The sequence below is a fragment of the Lathamus discolor genome, chromosome 1 (genome assembly GCF_037157495.1).
Source record: "Lathamus discolor isolate bLatDis1 chromosome 1, bLatDis1.hap1, whole genome shotgun sequence".
In the NCBI taxonomy this organism is placed as follows: domain Eukaryota; kingdom Metazoa; phylum Chordata; class Aves; order Psittaciformes; family Psittacidae; genus Lathamus; species Lathamus discolor.
In genome coordinates, this window is record NC_088884.1 from 104,914,201 (window position 1) to 104,935,638 (window position 21,438).

General features: G+C 39.1%; 1 protein-coding gene across 6 annotated transcripts in view; it reads right to left on the reverse strand.

Moving 5' to 3' along the window:
- PTPN13 (protein tyrosine phosphatase non-receptor type 13) overlaps nucleotides 1-21,438 on the reverse strand; it is a 123,955-nt gene that overhangs the window by 58,059 nt on the left and 44,458 nt on the right. For all 6 annotated transcript variants that reach the window (XM_065689048.1, XM_065689040.1, XM_065689035.1 and 3 more), the window contains 2 exons: nucleotides 19,048-19,141; nucleotides 2,430-2,990 (listed from right to left, as the gene is read on the reverse strand). In XM_065689048.1, the coding sequence (XP_065545120.1) occupies nucleotides 2,430-2,990; nucleotides 19,048-19,141 (655 nt within the window). The remainder of the gene's footprint in view (nucleotides 1-2,429; nucleotides 2,991-19,047; nucleotides 19,142-21,438) is intronic.

A 21,438-nucleotide genomic window follows, 5' to 3' on the forward strand; every position in this document is an offset into this window, starting at 1 on the left:
CAAAAAGCTTGGACTGTATTTTTCTTTTTTTTTTTTTTGACAGCTGAAACAAGCAATACACTCTTTTTATGAAAAATCTTACAAGACTTGTCTGTTGTAAACAAGATGTGAGATAAAGAATAGTAAAAGATGTAGAACAAAATAGGAAAAGGTCTGGTAGACTTTATGTATTAAGGCTTTTGTGAATCTGCTCACTGAGGTGAAATAAAATACTTTCAGTCAGGCTTCTCAAGCCCTGTAAAACACAACAGCAGCTAACTCCTAAGAGAAAAAGTATTAGAATCATAGAATCATAGAGTCATTTGGGTTGGAAAAGGCCTTTGAGATCGTTGAGACCAACTGTCAACCCAGCACTGCCAAGACCACCACTAAACAACGTACCTAAGTGCTGCATCTACCCATCCATCTTGCTAAAATACTTCTTTAAGCTGCTCCTCATTAAAAAGTCACATTTATAAGTAGTTTCTGGCCCAAAACACTTAAATAAGCAACAACAAAGAAAAGCCTAAAATAAAACAACAGAACACATACTCCTAACTTCAAGAGTGACACATACCTCCTTTCTCTGTTGAGAGTAGAAAACTCAGAAGCAAGAACACCGCAACCTACCTATCTGTTGAGAAAGTGTCTTAATTTTTTTCTATCAAGTAATGACTCTGAATTCAGAAGGATTGGCAGTGAGTCATTAGCTATTGCCTCAATTTTCCCTATACAGATTTGTCACTCACTTCCTGTGACTATTAAGCTCCAGTTCCAGACTTACTTTGACTACACTTTCACCCATTCCCTTTATGAATTAAGTAGTTTCACATACCTGAACTATCTGAGTTTGCAAGGCACAGACACATGTTTTCAGCCATCTCTTGATCTGTTTGAATCAGAATGATAAGCTCTTGCTCATCAATGGGTTTGGCCAAGCTTTTGGTTTTGCTGTTGTGCAACACAAACCTGCACAAAGCTGCTCTCCTGAACAACAAGGCTATTGAGTTTCCCCAGTGCAGGGAGTGACCTCCTCCTAAACTTTGTCAGCTGCCTATCTCCAGAGATCCAAGCTGACTCATGTACTTGACCTGGTCCCCTTCAATTTCAGGCTCTTAAACTAAAAACCAAACAACCTTCCCTGTACTTCATCAGACATCTCAGTAGATAATGACAGATGGTAAATGCCTATTGAGATAAACGATGGTATCTCCACGGTGCTATTCCATCTATGTTCATTCCATCCCATTATAATGTAACCCTCATAGGAAGATGCTAATTTGATAGCACAAAAACCCCTTCAGCTGTTGTCTGTACAGCTTGTACAGAAATCAAAGTAGCTTTTTAAACTGCCTATGGTATTTCAATAACACTCCTTTCTGGAACACAAGGCCTTCCTGCACAGAAGAGAAAGAATCTGCTTCCCATGCTAACTCCAATTATAAGCGTAACCTGAGATGCCCACAAGGCGAATGAACAGGCCGTTTCAGAAATTCAACTCTGACAAAAGGCTTGATCATCTCTCCTTAATAACTAGATGTTTATACCTCAGTGCAGGAAAAGAAGGCAAAAGTGGTTTGATTTCCCCCCACTCTCTCCAGTTACCTGTGTCACAGAAAAGACAGGCAGCCATAACTTTTCAACTGTATGGAGTTTGAATGCACCTGAATAAATGACTGAGCTAGCTCTGTACATACACCTCTCCTAACATACATACCTCAGATGACCAAGTTATGCATTCTGGCCATCACAAGCAGGATCCAACTCTGCTCTCAATTTCTACCCAGCTCTCACAAATTTACAAGCCCTGAAAATCACACCACATTTGCAAAGCAAGCAAGTATGCACTTTCCGTTATAGGGTTCTCCATAAGACCATTTTAAAAGTCTCCACAGAACAAATACAAAGACTCCTCCCCCCATGCATTCTTTTAATTAACTTGTTGTCAAGTATTCCCACTGAGGTAAAGATATTGACATGAGTCCAAAAACATGAGTCCACCTACAATTTTTAATGACAAGGGCTTAAGTCTAGAGGTATACAGCGCAAAACCTGAGTGATTTGGAGATTGAATTCTCCCTTTCCTCTGGGGTATAAATCCATTTCTAATGTCTGAAAATGAGGGGCTTCCTTCAAGGAAAATTACTTGACAATTGGCTGTTACCAAGTTTTTTTCTTTTTCTAATTTTAATTTATGAACTTGATACTGCCTGATTTAGAGAAATCAACTACTTTCACTAGGCAAAGCAATTTGGACAAGCACATTTATCCTCCTTGGCAACAGATGTTCTAATGCTTTCACTTCGCCTAAAAAAAAAAAAAAAAAAAAAAAAGATGAAGCAATGATCTTGGCTGTTTCAAGAGCTGCTACATGAGAACTCAGATTTATCATAAAGAGAAATCTTTGTTTAATGACAGGAATATTCAGAAAATCAAAAAGCTTCACTGACCTTCTACATTCATAGCTTCTCTCAGAAGCTGCAACTTCTTCTGTCTTTCTCTTATCCTGTCAAAAGCACTTGATATTGCTGCAGAAGTTGATGTCTCAGGCACATGGCGCATTTGGTCCATTTTCTGTGGTCCGAAGACATCCAGGGCTATGCTCCCATCAGAGTATCTTGCTTCCTTGTTTCTGGTAGCAGAAGTCCGTACTGTAAATGCTTCACATTGATAGCTGTGCCCATGAGAGCCTCCAGCATGGTTCCTCTCAGCTGCTTTGTCAGTTGTGCAAAGCAAGTCGGTGGAGGAAGCCCATACTTTCCGCTTGGGAGTGACATCTGTATGAAAATGACCTTTTTTTTCAAACTCACTGGCTTTACATCTATGAGGACAGAAAATGTCTTCTTGCCCTGAGCTGTAATCTGTGGAAATGCCCTGGAAAAACTCATCCTCGCCTTGTGTTCCTCTAATAGACAGAAATCCCATAGATTTGCTAAGTCCTTTGTTAAGCGTGGTCTGTTGAGAGAAGTGAGTTTTGTGTCCTTCAGCTGCATCAACCACCAATGTTTTTCCTGGAATAAGGAGACATTTCATATATGTAATTTTGTACTTAATACACAAGCGTGCAACACAAGTTACTTCCTGTTAAAGTTTATACTGAGCACACATTTTTGCCTTGATTTTGCCATGCAAAACATAGAGATGGCTATTTAAAGGGCTGCCTCAGTCAACAAAGACAGAAAAACTACTTCATAGCTGACAGGCATTTTCTTTCTTTTATTTGTGAAGTGCTCAAGTGAAATGATGGCTTACTATAATTCAGCATTTACATAAAAAATTATATTCACATAGATACTAAAAGTTGTTTTCTCATTAGTTTTATTTTTAAAATAATCTGGACTATCTCCAGGAGTACTGTTTAATGATTAATCTGAAATCGGCCATTCCTCTCACGTCTCACACCCAAAGACACCACCTACAATTTTTAATGACAAGTCTAGGTTTGTTCTACAGATTTACAGATGCCCTGCAGTAGTGTCAGTAGTAAGAGAAGAATGACTGTACACTTAGGAATTTTAAAAATCCTGGATCTTTCTTTAATAACTATTTTTAGTGATGACAGTCTCCCTAGATAAATAATACTCTGAAAGCAACAAAACCCAGCAAAGCATCTAAGATGAAAGTGATTCTATAAGCCTATATACTTCATGTTTCATTAATAAATGGATTGGCCAATACTAATGAACACTTTCTCTTCTCCCAACCCTTTACTGTGAAGTTACTTCCAGAATAAAAGAAACCAATCAGAGGCGGAATAATATAAAAGAAATATGTGCTCTCTGTAGAATATCTTGACAAGAAGTTTTGATGAGCAGGTATGTCTCAAAAGTATTAGCCCAATTTTACAAAACTAATTACAAACATTCGTAAGTACAATCAAACTTATTATTAACAGATGACCTATGAGTTTATCTTTCATGTTCTTAAGCCTTCCTGAGATCAGAGTAAAAGGATTACAACCATTGTAAGAGGAACATCCCAGAGAACAACTAGTATCAAAGAATAGCCAACTGCTACTTACTTTCTGTTAGCAAAAGTTTTTAATGCTTCTGCATTATTAAAGTTGTGAAAATCCTAAGTCTATTGTAGATATCGCACAGGCAGTTAATTACTTATAACTCCACCTGACCAAGTACATTGCAAAAATTACTATGAAGTCTAACCTTTTCAATCTACTGCATTAATATGACAATCCCGACCTCAAAATTATACTCCTGATAAGAAAACCCAACTGAAAATATTCCATGATGGGTTGTGTAAGCAATGTCTGCTCACACCAGTAGCATCAGTATGGCATGTGATGCTTTTCTTAGAGCTAGCTTCCTCTCTACTGTAATAGTACCATGTATGCCTTAAGAAGCATCAGGCTTGAAGACATCCTCACAAAAGAAAGCAGTTGTAAGCTCTAAGTAAATTACTGCACTGTAGCTACTACTCTTAAAGACGGCTCTATAATGCTGCCTGCTGCTCTTCCAAAGCTGATGGAAATCAACCACCTCACTTGCACAGTAGGCTCCAAATTATATTTATCTACAGTCTATTACCCTTTCAAATTTAGTTTCACAGAACACTAAGCACGTTCATAACTGTACAACACACAAATATATGATTAGCAACACACAAATATATGATCATAAAATGTTAGGGTTTGCACTGGCTAAAAAAGTGTCTTGTAAGAAATTATACCGTTCCCACATGTTCCAGTCAAGAGAGTAAAATTAAACACTTTGCCAATGAGAATGAACTAATCTTCCGAAAGGATCTGACACATCATTTCATATCTTACAAATATAGCTTTAATCCTAAACTCAAGCAAACCTAATTATCTTTGTGGTCAGGTAAATCTTACGTTATTATCTTATTCTCAGTCCATACATCCCTCATAAGGCTAGTGAATTACGTATAATATTCACTCACACAAAAAAGCCTTTTAAAAATAGCCATTCACTGTGAAATTCTCAGTATCTACCTAAAGCAGTGGGATGATATCCATTCTGCAAACACATAATTCACCTTCACATACACGCACATCAAGGACAGACATTCCTAAGTAGGATTTAAACTCAGTCTTTTGTGAGAGATAAAAAACAAAATACTGCAGCATTTAAAATGGTCACAAAAATGCAAATCCAAAGGAGCTCTGAGAATCCTCCCCAATAATGAGAGTTCCAAGATAATTTCAGGCAGATAAAAAACCCAAGACAACCTCCTTTACACATTCTTTTCACATATTTTTAAAAAGAAAAAAAAAAATACTACAAATGTAGCAGGTTACAAATTCAGGATTACTTGGTATATGTGTATATATATATATACATATATATACACTTGGTCAAGATTCAGAAGAACATTCCTACTTCAAAGATCATTTGGATGTCTGTGCATTGTTGAAATGTTACCTTGTTTCAGGACCATATCCAGTGAAAAAAGCCACAATGTACTTTAAGTACCAGTAGGTAATCTTCACCCTAAGCACACCCAGAGACATAAATATATCTGTGGCATGCTGGTGAGAGCTGCAGTGAAAGAGCCCAGCCACCAGTGAAAGACAGTGCCAGAGGAGAAGGAGCATCCTCCTCACCAAAGCTGCAGTTTCTATGAACTTGCAGCATTCAGACTATATGTAATAAATAGAAGCTGCTTCCAGTTCATGAAGAGGCTCAGGAGGACATAAGCTCCTTGCCTCAGCATGTAAAAAATGTTTTCTGTTCCCCAAGTCATCCACCCACCTGGGGCTTTCCTCATGAAGAGAAGTCAATGCTATGAACACTCTCTCATCAGCAGTGAGTGGGAAAATACTCATTGCTACAGCTTTGACACCCATTCAGCTAACTGCACGATGAGACAGGAGATGAGCTGTCCCCATTAGGAAGCAGTGCAGGAGGCACTGCACTTTCTCACTGCTCTTCCACTCTGCTGAATGGAGATGTCTACAGCCGTAACTCATATCCACATTGACTTATGCAGCCAGCATGAATTTTTAGCACAGTACCAAAAGGAATCTACAGTTGGTCTTAGTATTTAGTCTTGAGAATGTAAAATCCTCTTGGACATCTTTCATCTTTCCTTTATTACTCTCCCCATTCAGAATTCTGCTTTTCACCAGCCTTGGAACTTCTTCACAGAATCACAGAATCCCAAGGGTTGGAAGGGACCTCAAAAGATCATCTAGTCCAACCCCCCTGCAAGAGCAGGGTAACCTACAGTACATCACACAGGAACTTGTCCAGGCGGGCCTTGAATATCTCCAATGTAGGAGACTCCACAACTCCCCTGGGCAACCTGTTCCAGTGCTCTGTCACTCTTACAGTAAAGAAGTTCTTCCTGATGTTAACGTGGAACTTCCTATGTTCCAGTTTACACCCATTGCCCCTTGTCCTATCACTGGATATCACTGAAAAAAGCCTAGCTCCATCATCCTGACACCTACCCTTCACATATTTGTAAACATTGATGAGGTCACCCCTCAGTCTCCTCTTCTCCAAGCTTAAGAGACCCAGCTCCCTCAGCCTCTCCTCATAAGGGAGATGTTCCACTCCCTTAATCATCTTTGTGGCTCTGCGCTGGACTCCTTCAAGCAATTCCCTGTCCTTCTTGAACAGAGGGGCCCAGAACTGGACGCAATATTCCAGATGCGGCCTCACCAAGGCTGAGTAGAGGGGGAGGAGAACCTCTCTTGACCTACTAACCACTCCCTTTCTAATGCACCCTAAGATGCCATTTGCCTTCTTGGCCACAAGAGCACATTGCTGGCTCATGGTCATCCTCCTATCCACCAGGACCCCCAGGTCCCTTTCCCCTTCACTACTTTCCAGCAGGTCAACCCCCAACCTGTATTGCTACATGGGGTTGTTCTTCCCCAGATGCAAGACTCTACACTTGCCCTTGTTAAATTTCATCAAGTTTCTCCCCGCCCAACTCTCCAGCCTGTCCAGGTCTCGCTGAATGGCAGCACAGCCTTCTGGTGTGTCAGCCACTCCTCCCAGTTTTGTGTCATCAGCGAACTTGCTGAGGGTGCACTCAGTTCCCTCATCCAGGTCATTGATGAAAATATTAGTAACATATCAAGCAAAACAGCATCTGAAATTGTATACATGCAGCTGAAGTGACCGAAATTGTCAACCGCATGCTATGTGTGACTATAAGCAACTGCACAGTATTCACTGGGTGGCATTTGACAGGAATCTTGGCCCTGATATAACCTGTTATTATTCATGGGCATGTAACAAAGCACAGCTCTGCCTGAAGTAGTACAGCTAAGGGACTACTAGACAAGAACTGGGAAAGCTTTTTGGTTCTGGCACATCTATTGAGAAGGGATGCAGCCTACAATCCCCAAGGGCAGCCAAGGAGGAGGGCACATCAGCAGTGTCACCACAGGTTTCCCAGCCTAGGACACCTTCTATAGGTGATATATATAGGTATAGATATATAGATAGATATAGCTAGGAGATCACATAACCTTGCAAAGGACTAGTAAGGAAATGGCAATTCTCTGCCTCTTTCTAATCCTTCCTCCCTACCCAGAGATAAACATGGTTCAGGGATCCTCACAGGCATTTGGCTTTTCCTTAGTGCTACGGTGGGATTTTGCACCTCTGTGTGCTATGTGTGATGACAGTCCTTGTGGGGGTCTTAAATATGGGACTTCTGCAGGTGGTGCATTTTATTTTACTACAACAGTTATTATAAAGAAACCTTCATATCTTGTCCCCTCAGATTATTCAAGCTTTGATCTTGCTAACATATTGTAATTTGATACATACTAATTTTGTTCAGAGTCTGGATGCTCAAGTGAATAAAAGCTACTCAGAAAAAATGGAAGATGCAAACTCTGAATCTTTCCATATAAAAATAAAAAGTTATCAGTTGATCTAATGAGTTATAAGATTATGATGATGATATAGCTGAAATTCAATTTCTGAATATTGCATATAGAAGCCAAATAACTATGATTCAGTTAGTTAGCAAAAGAAAAAAAGGAGAAATGTGAAAGTTGACCTTAGGCAACTGAATACTAGTTTATAATAAAATCAAACTATGAAATTGCTCTCTTGTTTTAGAGATATACCATAAACAGGCTTGTTTGACCATAATAAGCAATGACAGCTACAGTTGCTTGATGGACTTTCACTAGCATGACTGAATTAACCACTGGATCTTCCTCTCTGGGGCAATACATGATGGATTCTGCTCACATGGAAAGGTAATCTGGTACTCTGCTCTTATCATAATGTGACACTTCACAGGGAAGAGCACATGGTTGAATTAACTTTGTTCTTCACAAGCTGTTAGTTAAGCAGAGTAAAGAAATTCAGGGTGAATGAATACAATCTAATTTGTTATATGGTATAAAGAAACTGAAGTTCACAGAGAAAGAGATGATAGGAATTATTTTAGTTTTGGCTTTATGATTTTTATAGTTTGAAAAAAATAGTGTATTTTTATTATTGTTTTAATAAGCTTTTCAGATCCCAAACTAAAATCTTCACTTGCCTTTTTTTTTTAATTGCAAGAGTATTACATTTTTTTTAAATGAAAAGCAACCATTTGTAGCAGACACAGAGCCAGGGTAAATTACTATAATTACTATACTACTTATAAAGACAACTTCCACCTTTGCAAAACCCACTCTTCTTTACACAGTGTCATTTTAACAAGCCCTCCCCAATCTGGCTCACAGTGTCAACATGAGCTGCTTAAGAATCATCCTCAGAGAAGATATTGAAGAGACTAGCGGCCAAGAGGTGCAAAGTCTGTTCAAGTTGGGCATCCTCAGAAGACAAACTGAAACAAAGCAGCAACACACAACTTTCAAATCTATACCTCATATCAGCCAAGAATGCATGCTGCTCTTGCCGCCAGGGAGCAGAGGTCAATGACCAAGGGCAAGACTTCTCAGAAGCAACTCAATAACAGATACCAGTGAACAAAACGGGATTAGGCAGCCAGCAATCAGTACAGGCCAATTCTTTTACTTTTAATAACTTAAGTCGGTTACTTACTATTTTTAATAACTTAAGTAATCCTTACTTACTTTTTTAAAATACTATTATAAACTTTGTAAGTCACAAAATCAACTGTTAAGGTTTTTTGTTTTGTTCTCCCCTCCCAAACTTCCTCAATATACTGCCTCAGCATTACTTAGATCAACGATCTTAAATGACAGCAGTAAGTCTCTTTCAGCACAAGGCTCACATGTCTAGCTTTCAGGTGAGGGTACACCTCCAGAATAAAGGAGACTGGAATGATATGCCCTTCTTTAATACACGTATTTTCAGTTGAATGGCAACACAAGTCCAAATCCATTAAATCAATAGTTTACCCATCAACTTTTTTCCCCCCAGTTTTTATGATAAAATGTATGGGAAAATGAAGGGAAGAACTACCAGTAAAAAAATTATGTATGAAGAATAAAGATCCAACTAATGATCAAAAGGAACCTGACTGGATAATGGAACTTCTGTATCTTTAAATTAATATAGAAAGACTCATGTTGTGACCATCCTTCGAAAAATAACGGCTTGTATTTGTAATGAAAACTCTGGAAGCCTATCTGAAATACCTTTTGCTCCACTAAAGATGTTGAGTGTCTAACCTGAGACCACACAAAGTTACTGCATGCTTCAGTTACCCAAGAGAGTATAACAGGAAAGAGAATCCTTCTCTACTCATCAGTGATAGTCACAGAATAAGCTATTAGCAATTAAGATATTACAGTAAGTAAGTAACTTAAAAAGGCGTGCTTTCCCCTTCCCCTGTTACTTCTCTGCTGAACTAAACTTTTCTTCATGAACATGTATGGGGGTTCTTGATTTCACATATCACCCTTGGGTGTTTATCCTCTACTTGATGATACATTAGTGCAATTATTTATAATTGCTGTAAATAATTCAAATGCAATTATGGTAATTGCATGATTCCAAAGTATAATACATAGTGAGGGAATATATGCAATTAAAATAGCAATTAATCATCAAGAGAATCACAATGAAATTAATCACAATGAAATTCCCTTGTGGTGCTAAAATGAAAATCTAGTTTTCCATACACCTTCAACTGGCAGATGTTACATTTGCTACATGGAACTACTTCCTTCTTCCTATCATGTCTTCAGCTACGAATGCAACTACACCCTCTTTGACACCAGTGTCATTCACAAACAGAATCATCTTCTACTCACACTGGCAACAATTTGCCTGACATTCCTCTGAGCAAGAGCACTGTTTTCCTGTCTTACCTAAATTCAGCCTGCTGCAATTACTTGTGTACCAGCTTGATCATATAGGCAATTAATCAAATATTATGTAGGTGCAAATGTAGTGCCATCACATGCTGTACCTGTTTATACTGAATAAACTCAGTTCAAGTTTCTTTAAAGTCTTTGGGGTTGCCCCTTCTTTTGTTTGCAAAAAGCAGAATACTTTTTTCAGCTCCATTTTAGCCAAGCTTATGGATATATACATATGTACATGCACACATATGGGGAGGGAGGAACAGGGGCCGGGAGTTCAGGGAGAGATTGCCTGCACTCACATGAAAGCACACACCATCATCACCAAACTGGAAGGCCTGAAGAAAGAAATTATTATACAGGAGTTTAAAAAACATCGCCCACACCATCTTTCTGCATAAAACAGAAAGAAAGAAAAACCCTTATCCCGAGCCAATGTGTTTAGTTTCTCAAATATGAGTGGGCAGCTGATGGAGGAGTTTGGCTTGCAATCCCTTTGGGGAAGGCTAAGAGCCAAAGAGAAGACAGCAAAGCCAGATGTGGCCTGTGGGTTGACTGCTAGGACTGGCACCTCCTCCTTTCTTTTACTTTATTAAACTGTTGAGAAAATCCAAGTTTGAGACTGAAGTACTACTAAAACAATGCTTTCTTTGTGAAGGAAGAAACAAACTGGACACAAGGACTGTCTAAAACAAGTAATGGCCAGGCTGTAAATCCTGTAGAACAATTTGCATTCTGCTTTGGACTGACATGGCTTTTCCGTAAAAAACCCAAACAGCTTCAGAAACCAGACATCTTGGTCGGAACAGTGGTGGTGAACCTTGCCAAGCAGCACTTCGTAAATGCAGCATTTCACCTCTTCCCTTCCTCAGCACCTCTGCAGAACAGACAACTGCACCCTTGCTCATTCCTACTCAGGTTTATGGGCCAATACTTTTGGCAAATTTCTCAGCCAGGTAAGCAAAGGGCTACCCAGGTATTCGCTTCCTTGATCCGTGCATACCCCAGGAAAAGCTCAGTGATACAGCTGCTTTTCTGCAGAGACAGCATTTGGTCTGGTTTGGTTTCCTCACTGAGCTTTGTGTCAATTCCTGTTTTGTGTTTAGAAGTCTCAGTTTATCCTCAGCACCACCTCTTCCAATAATACCAGGCTGGAAGCTCAGTAAAGCAGTAGCAACTACACTTAAAAGCTCCCTACCAACAACAACCACCAGTACTGGTAGATGCAAACAGGAATACCTATTGTAAGAAAACAGACATGGTTTCTGGAGTGTGAAAGAATTGCAGAGCGGGCTTTTTTTTATTTTTGACAAGAAATCTTCATCTGGCTTCCATCTGGTTCTGCTGAACTCTGGAAGTTATTCTCCACCTACTCAGTTCTTTTTCCTAGTACCGAGGAGACAGGGGAAAGAAAAAAAAAAATACATTTCCAGATGAGAGACTTTTAAGTCAATGGAATTAAGTGTGTGCTGTATTTTTTGATAAGCTAAATCTGTGTGCTTGGATTTAGTAAGAAAATGAGTAAACTGTTTCAGTTCACACATGGAGGTCATCACTATAAACCGTTTCTTTATAGATTAAAACCTTCATTTTCACCCATATCGGGAACTGAAACACAAGTCACAATCATTTCCCTGGATCAAAAGTAAAAGGGTACATTCCCTTTAGTCTTAAGAGTTTCTCCTGGGCAGCTACATTAGTAACTGGTATTATGAAGAATAATAACAAAACACTAGAATTTCTTGTTAAAATTAAAAGCAACTTAACTTAGCTGTAGCACCTTTTATTCACTTTACAACACACAGCATTTTTTGCTGCACCTGACAGAGTATTTTGTTCAGTTATTTCCAAATATTTCCTGCTACATACAGTTAAGGCAAACCTTGAAGATCACTTAAATTCATTTCAAGCCTTTATTCATGTGGCATATAAACTTTTGGCAGGGACAAAGGTCAGAATTTTGCAGGATACAACTGCAGTACTGTAATATACAAGGTTAACTCATAACAGTCTACCATATTGCACAAGTCCAGTTAAAATCAGAGACCCTCATGGTAGGAAAGCAAAGCCAAAACATGTGCTAGTTAGATCTCTTCAAAAGACAAAGTATCTCCACAAAGGGCTGCCCTTGGTGTTCACAAATCATCAACATAAGTTGGAACTTTGTAAATAAACACACGAGGTGCAGGATTTCAATTACTAGAGGGCTGGGAAGCAGGCTGCCATGCAGTACAAGTTGTGGAGTTTCCAAATGGGCTTCAAATAGACTGTGCATTCTTTTGCAGGATGAGCACCATAGTTTGTGGCAAAGAGTAACAGCATTAATTAATTCTTGTTTTATGTCTGGAGGAGTTGGAAAGTTACTTAATCTTTTGTCACACCAAAATAATTTCATCAAGCAACTTCCACAAATAGTTCTGTAAGTAAAGACTCTTACTGTCTGAAGGGCTTTGAGTATGAAACTTAAATAACACTCATAGGTTCAGATGACTCATACCAGGTTTTACCACTTCTATTTCTGCTGGCTAAGTTAGTTCCTAAATAATGTGCTTCGAGTATGACTTGACTACAAGCAAACATTCTGTATTATTAATTTAGAATAAATTACTTCTGCAGTCAGCCCTGCCGTAAAGCTCATTCACCAAGATGGCCACAGAAAGTGAGTCATGAAAGAGACAAAAATAGATTTAATTGGGGAGAATATTAACATGAAGCTATTACTTAATAATTATCTTCAAGACATAAAGATGGAAATGAATAGCTGAGAATATCCAAACTTGGTATGTAAGGAGACCGAAATATCCAGTTTAAACATGTGAAGTGGGAAAATATTTCAAAACATTTGTCCTAAGACAACAATAAAGTCCCAGCAATTATAATTTTGATGACCACAGTACGGAAAACTGATCCTGACATTAATAATATTCAAAGACTTAAAGCAAAAATCTTAGCATTTTTGAAAGACTACGAATATCTAGTATTAGTTGGTATTAGTTGGCTATTGTGCAACTAGGAATACATCTCTTGCTGAACCACCTCTATATTCATGAACTTACCATGATTTATCAGCTATCTTTAGTTACATACTCATAGTAATATTCCGATACTCTTAAGTTCATAATAAATGCCTTCCCTTTACGCTGTTTTTTTTCTCCATATGACAGCTATTCTATTCACTGAAAATTCTATTTTTCAGAATGATTCAACACAACATAACCTCAGGGAAAACTTCTACTCACTATATTTAGTTCCTTATATGTAAAATGACTGATAAAATATGTCTCTTATGTGTGCCCCCACTCCCCTGTCCTTGTGCTAAACTGGGCCCTAAATATCTTCTTAGAGGAAGTTAAACCCAAACATTTATCTAAAAATTGACTGACATAACATTTGACTTACTAGAAGGATAGCTGGCTCAGAATCATAATCCTGCCTGGCAGCTTCCTACCTTTCTAAGAACTTGCCATTTTGCAGTTGGAATAAGAGGTGTGTATTTCAACTCCACACATCAGCAGAATAGTACAGTGTCAGCAGAGGAAAAAAAGGACTCTATGCTTTCCTTAGGTTTTTATTGTTGTTCGTTTGTTTTTGTGTGGGTTTTTGGGGGGTTGGTTTTTTTTGTTTGTTTGTTTGTTTGTTTTGGGGGTTTTTTTAAACTTTTACATTTCGCATTTTTCTTAAACCTTCATCTGGTCTCTTACTTGTGGTCCCTCAATCAATGAGATTATAATTGGTAAAAATAGTACTACATTCCACAACTCACTTTTCCAGAAATCCAAAAGCTGAGTCCCCAGTGCAACTGGTGTGTGCTGCTACTGACAAAATTTGCACAAGCAAATCAGCATACCATTACAGAAAAAGAAATAAACAAGCATTAAATTGCCCTTAATCAAATATGAGCTGTGTCGCCTTAATATCAGACACACACTAACTTTCAGATATATAACTCAGTATACATAAGCACACTAGTGGAACTGAAAACAGCTAGAGCTGGTTTGGTTCGGAGTGGGGGGGAGATTGTTTTGCTTTGTTTTGGTATTTTACAGATACTCCATATTCCCTGAGGTCTCAGTGAAGTGCAGATCAAGGCACGTATCTAAGATCGAAATATAGAGAAGATGGTGCCATTAAGACATACCAGGAAATGGGATTAATAACAGAAGTAGAATTGGCAAAGGTTTTGGGGAAGCTAAGGGAGTTGTAAACTCTCTAGGGAAAAGGAGAATAATAACAAGAGTTGCACAGATGATACAGAGAAACTGGGACAGGTTAAGTGAAAGCAGGACAGACAGAACATAAAAAACAAAACAAAAAAATAACTGCAATTTATCTTATTTTCTGAAAATAAAGACTCAAATAACAGAAAACATGAAAAATATTTTCTACTTCTAGGGATGGGGGGAAGAAGCATAACACCAAAGTAGCATAAAACCCACACAGCAACTGAAAAATATTTTTGCTTGTTGACAGTTCATCTTGACAAAAAAATAGGGAAAAAATCAAGTATTCAAGAGCATCTCATTAATAATTTGTACCTTCAGGACCAGGCTTGGAGTGATGCAGAGAAAAATAACGTTTGCACCGGAACAGTGATGGGCAAACATTCGTTACCTGTGGTGCCACACGTTATCTGCAACACTCTGCATGGATGCAATTTCAATCAACTTAAGAGAAACAGCAGTTAGAGGATGAGGACTATTCAGCCAACTTTATAGTCTGGGGGTTATCAAGTTCACTCATTTCACAAAGACTATTTAAGTAAAGATTATATTACAGAATCACAGAATCACAGAATCCCAAGGGTTGGAAGGGACCTAAAAAGATCATCTAGTCCAACCCCCCTGCAAGAGCAGGGTAACCTACAGTACATCACACAGGAACTTGTCCAGGCGGGCCTTGAATATCTCCAGTGTAGGAGACTCCACAACCCCCCTGGGCAACCTGTTCCAGTGCTCTGTCACTCTTACAGTAAAGAAGTTCTTCCTGATGTTAACGTGGAACTTCCTATGCTCCAGTTTACACCCATTGCCCCTTGTCCTATCACTGGATATCACTGAAAAAAGCCTAGCTCCATCATCCTGACACCTACCCTTCACATATTTGTAAACATTGATGAGGTCACCCCTCAGTCTCCTCTTCTCCAAGCTAAAGAGACCCAGCTCCCTCAGCCTCTCCTCATAAGGGAGATGTTCCACTCCCTTAATCATCTTTGTGGCTCTGCGCTGGACTCCTTCAAGCAATTCCCTGTCCTTCTTGAATTGAGGGGCCCAGAACTGGACACAATATTCCAGATGCGGCCTCACCAAGGCTGAGTAGAGGGGGAGGAGAACCTCTCTTGACCTACTAACCACTCCCTTTCTAATGCACCCTAAGATGCCATTTGCCTTCTTGGCCACAAGAGCACATTGCTGGCTCATGGTCATCCTCCTATCCACCAGGACCCCCAGGTCCCTTTCCCCTTCACTACTTTCCAGCAGGTCAACCCCCAACCTGTACTGGTACATGGGGTTGTTCTTCCCCAGATGCAAGACTCTACACTTGCCCTTGTTAAATTTCATCAAGTTTCTCCCCGCCCAACTCTCCAGCCTGTCCAGGTCTCGCTGAATGGCAGCACAGTCCTCTGGTGTGTCAGCCACTCCTCCCAGTTTTGTGTCATCAGCAAACTTGCTGAGGGTGCACTCAGTTCCCTCATCCAGGTCATTGATGAAAATATTAAACAGCACCGGTCCCAGCACCGACCCCTGAGGAACTCCACTAGTCACAGACCTCCAGCTAGATTCTGCGCCATTGACCACAACTCTCTGCCTTCTTCCTTTCAACCAGTTCTCGATCCACCTCACTACTTGATCGTCAAGCCCACACTTCCTTAGCTTATCTATGAGGATGCTGTGGGAGACAGTATCAAATGCCTTACTGAAATCAAGAAAAACTACATCTACCGCTCTACCATCATCCCTCCACCTAGTCACTTCCTCATAGAAGGCTATAAGGTTGGTCATACATGACTTCCCCCTCATAAAACCATGTTGGCTGTTCTTAATGACCCCCTCATCCTTGATATGCCTAGTGATGGAGTCAAGATCTCTTCAGACAACACTCCCTAAAAAGAGAAACTGTTCAGAAAAGTGATTTTGACTGAGGTCGCTTAAAACCTTGTGCTGAATTTACTAGTCAACAGCAGCTGTGTCAAGTGGACTCCCCAGTCTCAGAGAACCCTTAACACTGGTTGTTGTTTCCCGACCCAGTGATTTCACAAGTGCACACACTGCAGGGAACCTGCTCTACTTGGCACTTTGGAAATCCTAGGCAGAGCAGAAGGCAAACAAGCACACCAACAGCAAGACAAGCATTCAGCTCCACAACCCTTCAGAGATTCAGAAACTGCATCCTAACTGAACTTTATGGAAATCAAAATAAACAGCAAAACCTTTGAACCATCTCAGAAGCAAAGTCATACATACTAAACACTTCAAAAAAAAAAAAAAAAAACCAAGGATAAGAGGAAAGAATATTCTAGCCATGACATTTTTTTCAAGTTGGAGGATACAGTAGGAAAGCAGTAATTAGATCATCTAGTCTATACCCTTTAAGTCAAAGACATAGTCCTCAGAGAAAGTTTCAGACATTACAGGGATGTTATTCACCCTAACACTGAGCCAGAAAACCATGGAGATACTGGCTGGAGCTACTACATTAATCTCCAAAATTTAGTAGAATCTAAAACAAAAGCTTTTTTGATACGATATACTTAAGACTTTGGGGGCAAACATTACTTTGGTGGGGAGAATTATCTGCTAAAAGCTTAAAGTTGTGGGTTAGGAAAATAAATGAACAAACAAGACCTCTCAAACCATGCAAACATTTAAAAAAAGAATTTAAGGATTTTCTAAGAAAATGAAAAGCAAACCATCAAAAAACTGTTCAGTTGTACTAGAGAAAACAAAACTAGAAACAACAAAGAAAAGAATAATCAAGATGGCTAACGTGGTAAGACCAGAGTTTAAGGACAACCTTAAGTCTCCAAAACTAAGCAAATATTCTAACCATTTCCAAAACATGCAGTTTATTATAATCATAGAATAAAAAAACAAAACAGATGATGGAAAGAGGGTATGGAAATATAGCCAAGTGGTAATGTGCTCAAACAAAGTTTTTTGGGAAAAAAAAAAAAAAAGGCAAGGAATAGGCAAAAGAACAAAGGCATGTAAAAAAACTGAACCTGACAGCACTGAAAATTGGGAATAGAGTTAAAGAATAAACTAAAAATTTAACAATCAGAACAATATGGTTCTGGTACAGCCCTTATAAAATTGGTGGGAACCAGGGAAAGAATTCATTTTCAGAAAGCTTAGGAGGTTGAGAAAAGAAAGGCATTACATGCTTTACAAACAGAGTCAACTAGATCTATTCAGTCCAAAACCCTGTATTCTTACAGATCTTCCTACTGCTACAGAAATATTCCGGAAAAGAAGAAAAAAGCCATTAAAAAACAAAGCCTCTCGAGAAAGCAGTCAGAACAGTGCGGTGGTGCCAGAAAACAAAGAGACAGCTTGTACCAGAAACTGTTCCTAAATACATAGTGCTGTACAGGAAGGGCTGACAACCACTGACATAAGGTTTTTATATCAAAAAGTAGCCTAATCTAGGACACATCTCAAAAGATTCAATAAAGGAAAACCACCAATGCCTTGCCAGACTTGTGTCTAATTTGCAGTTTGTATTGCCACTAAGAATTCCATAGATAATTTTGGTTTCTGCAATTCACTGCACTGTTGCTTGACACAAAACTGAGAAACAGAGGAGTATCTTTAGCACATCAACAATACAATTTTGTTCCAAGTTTAGTGGTGGTAAATAGGGAGTTAATGTGGGGCAGATGAAAACCCTGTGTTGTTAACAGTTACACTGTTGAGTATTTGTGGGTGATGTAGTATTCTGCCATCAACATACTCCATTTACAGATGAACATTTTTAGGCAAGAATGGCCTCACCTCATTATCACATCTCACAGCCTTCATTATAACTACTTAAAGTGGTCCCAGCTGACACTTTATGAAATGCTCTTTCCCAGCTCCTTAATTCTTCCAGAGAAATATGAGACCAGTCTTTGGAAGAACACATCCTCTTGTCCAAGAAGCCTAGCACAAAGCTGATGCTCCTATTGACCTTAAACAAGGACATCTAATGAAGTCATGCATCAGCTTTCAGCCTGCATCACTCTATCCTTTTTCCTCCACAGTGGCAACAGCCACAGTCTACCTCCTCCCTGCACTTCGCTTTCCCCACCTCACTCCAGTTCCCTCTTTCCTCACTTCCCTGAAGTAACCATAAAACCCTACCTGGGCTCCATATCCACCTCACTGTCAAAGCACAGCAGAACTGTGATGGAAAAAAGAGGTGGTAGATAAAAAAGTTTGCATGCAGAGAAAGGGTCCAGGTCTGCTTGGGAAGCAGGGAAAGAGGCTGTGGTCTTCTCTATACACAGAAAGCAGAGTCCAAAAGAAAGAGAGAACTAAGAGAAGCTGCTTCTGTTCCTCTAGCTGACCTAGCTTCTGCTAAAGATTCCCTTTCTCCAGAAACAGAACTTTTGGCCAAGAGCCTTTAAAACCTATTCCTACCATCAGGACTGAACTAGAAAAAGACATGTTTTTTCTTGAAACAATTATTTCATGTCACCATCACCAACAGTCAACTAGACACTGAATCATCATAGTTCTGTGAATGTCAGCATGTCCTCCTATATTCAGTTTCTTTGGCTGCAAAAATGAACCCAAGCTTGGTCTTCCACAGAGCTATATTTATTGTCATAACCCTTACTGCAGTAAAGTATTTACCTGTGGGAAGTCCTTTTCCCCTCAGCCTCTCTCGAATAGCCTGGCTCCTGTCTGGCTGCAATTTTCTATCGCCATTACAAGAAAGCTGATCCACCTGCAACAAAAAAAAAAAACAAACAAAAAAAACAGTAACACAAATATTGAAAGATCTCAACAATAAGTGTCCATTATGTAAACGCACAATATTAGTCAGTGCCAAACAGCTGAGTGGAAGTTCAAATTTTTTCATAAAAACCACATTCATCAGTGAGAAGAACCCCTAGAATTATCTATATTTAAATAATCCATGCATTATTTTTACTACATATTTGGCCTACCTTTTTCCACTATGTGTAGATTAAGTTTGTAACTTAAATACATCCCACCCCTATAACAAACTGAAGAGACAGCAACACTCAAAAAGCATGTTCCATAGTTGCAACAGGACTGGAGCTTGGGATTGGTAAAATGAGTTTTCTGTGTAACAGGAAGAACTCTCTTGTACTTGCTAGTTTTAGGCTGATACCTCACACAATTTATTACACATGTAAAATCTTCATGCATTTGTCAGTAGCCTATTCTTTAGCCCCTCAGGCACATTCCTTTTGTGTGTGAGGCTAAACTATTCCCAGACGTTTAACTTTTTATTTTCTTAATCACTAGTTCCAAAAAAAAAAAAAAAAAAAAAATTTTTCCACATATACAATCATTCAAAGAAGAGCTTATTTGCTACAACAAAGAATCTTTAGTGAGATCTTTTGATATGCTGGGAATTGCTTTAACCTGGACAGTGGCTTAGCTGGGAGGTGAGAAGGAGAAATCAAGCAGCCTTCTATTCACTACAGTTACAATGCAACTCAATTAACATTAAGCAGATGGAATCAGCCTTGTGGTATATTGCCCTTTTCAAAGAGTATTAACATGGAAAGTAAAAACATTCAAACAGGGCTTCTCAGCTGTGGTTTACAGAGCACCAATTGATCAGTTACAGAGCTAAGATCTCTCTAGCCTTTGATAAGGCCACACAAGACTGGAGGCATCCTGATCTTAGAATAGCAAGCTATACTATGTTCTAAACCCTCAATTTTATATGCTTTTCTTATTAACTTAAGAATTGCAGCACACATACAGAGCACTAAACACTAAAAACAGCAGGGACGGCTAGCTAAGGTGTATGAAAACACAGCAGCACAGCTATGTCGTTGTTATTCTGTCAACTCTTGGTTCTATTTGGCTGTTTTGTTCTTGTCTTCTTGTAAAGCCAATGCAGCAACATGTTACGAATTAGGTTTAAAAGGTTACTGGTAGAGGAAACCTATAAGGTTAGCAAAACTTCAGGACTGGATAACTGCCAGTAGTCCTGCTCCTTCATTATCAACATGGTATAGGAGGCAGGAATGCAGTTGCTGGATTCAGTATGTACATTTGGGACCACTATTGCTGTCTTTGGCAGGTAGGTCTAGATTACTTTGTCGCACTAACGTCACACTCCCTCTGAAAGCTTGCTGACGAGAACAAGATGAGGAAAAGCAAAATATTTGCTAAGCAATATCCTTTAGGAACTTGGAGACTGATGTCTCACTCTCCAGAGTGGCCTTTTCTATAGCTTGTGGCCCAATTTAAGGTTTGGATCTTATTTTAATGGCTTCACTGATTAAGGCTTTGTAGGCCTTTATTTCATTAAATGACAGACTTGCTTTCCTTGGCAACTACACAGGACTTCAGATATTACAGAGAGGAGTGCTGGACTGACAGACATAACCTCAGAGACTAGACAATGCTTTGTGGAAATCAGGCTCAGCATTATTTCTGGAGGCCTGTCATAATCAGCTGCTGTCAAATATTAGACAAATGCAGGGACCTCTCTCCTCATGCAAGTGTTTCCAAACCAGATTTATGAACAGCTATCTAACAATTAGATCATAACAATATATTTTTTTCTTTTTACAAGGAAGCATTAGCAAGTCAAACATTTTTCTTGCAATTACAGTGCTGTCTCTCTGGACAACAATTTTTATGTTGGCATATCCCCTATGAGATAAAAAAAGGAGTTTCAATGATATAAAGCCAGATAAAATTCAGGACCACCATGGAATATCATTCCAGCAGTCATAAACATCTCATCATTTCTTCTAATTATAAACAGAACAGGAGGAAAGCAAGTATTGGTCACATAACAGTCTAACAGTATCAACAACTGATGGCCTTCCTTTCTACTCAAAGCCTTGAAATTATTTAACTATTCTGAAGTTATGTTGTAATGGTTTAGGCGAAGGGAGAGGTTGCCTGTCAGGAATAGTAACTTTGCAATATGAGTTCATGTAGTTCCTTGTACTTCTGAAAACAGTTTAATGCATTTGTCATCATTAGACAATAACATCCTCCACAATTATCATACCCAAAAGCTTAGCA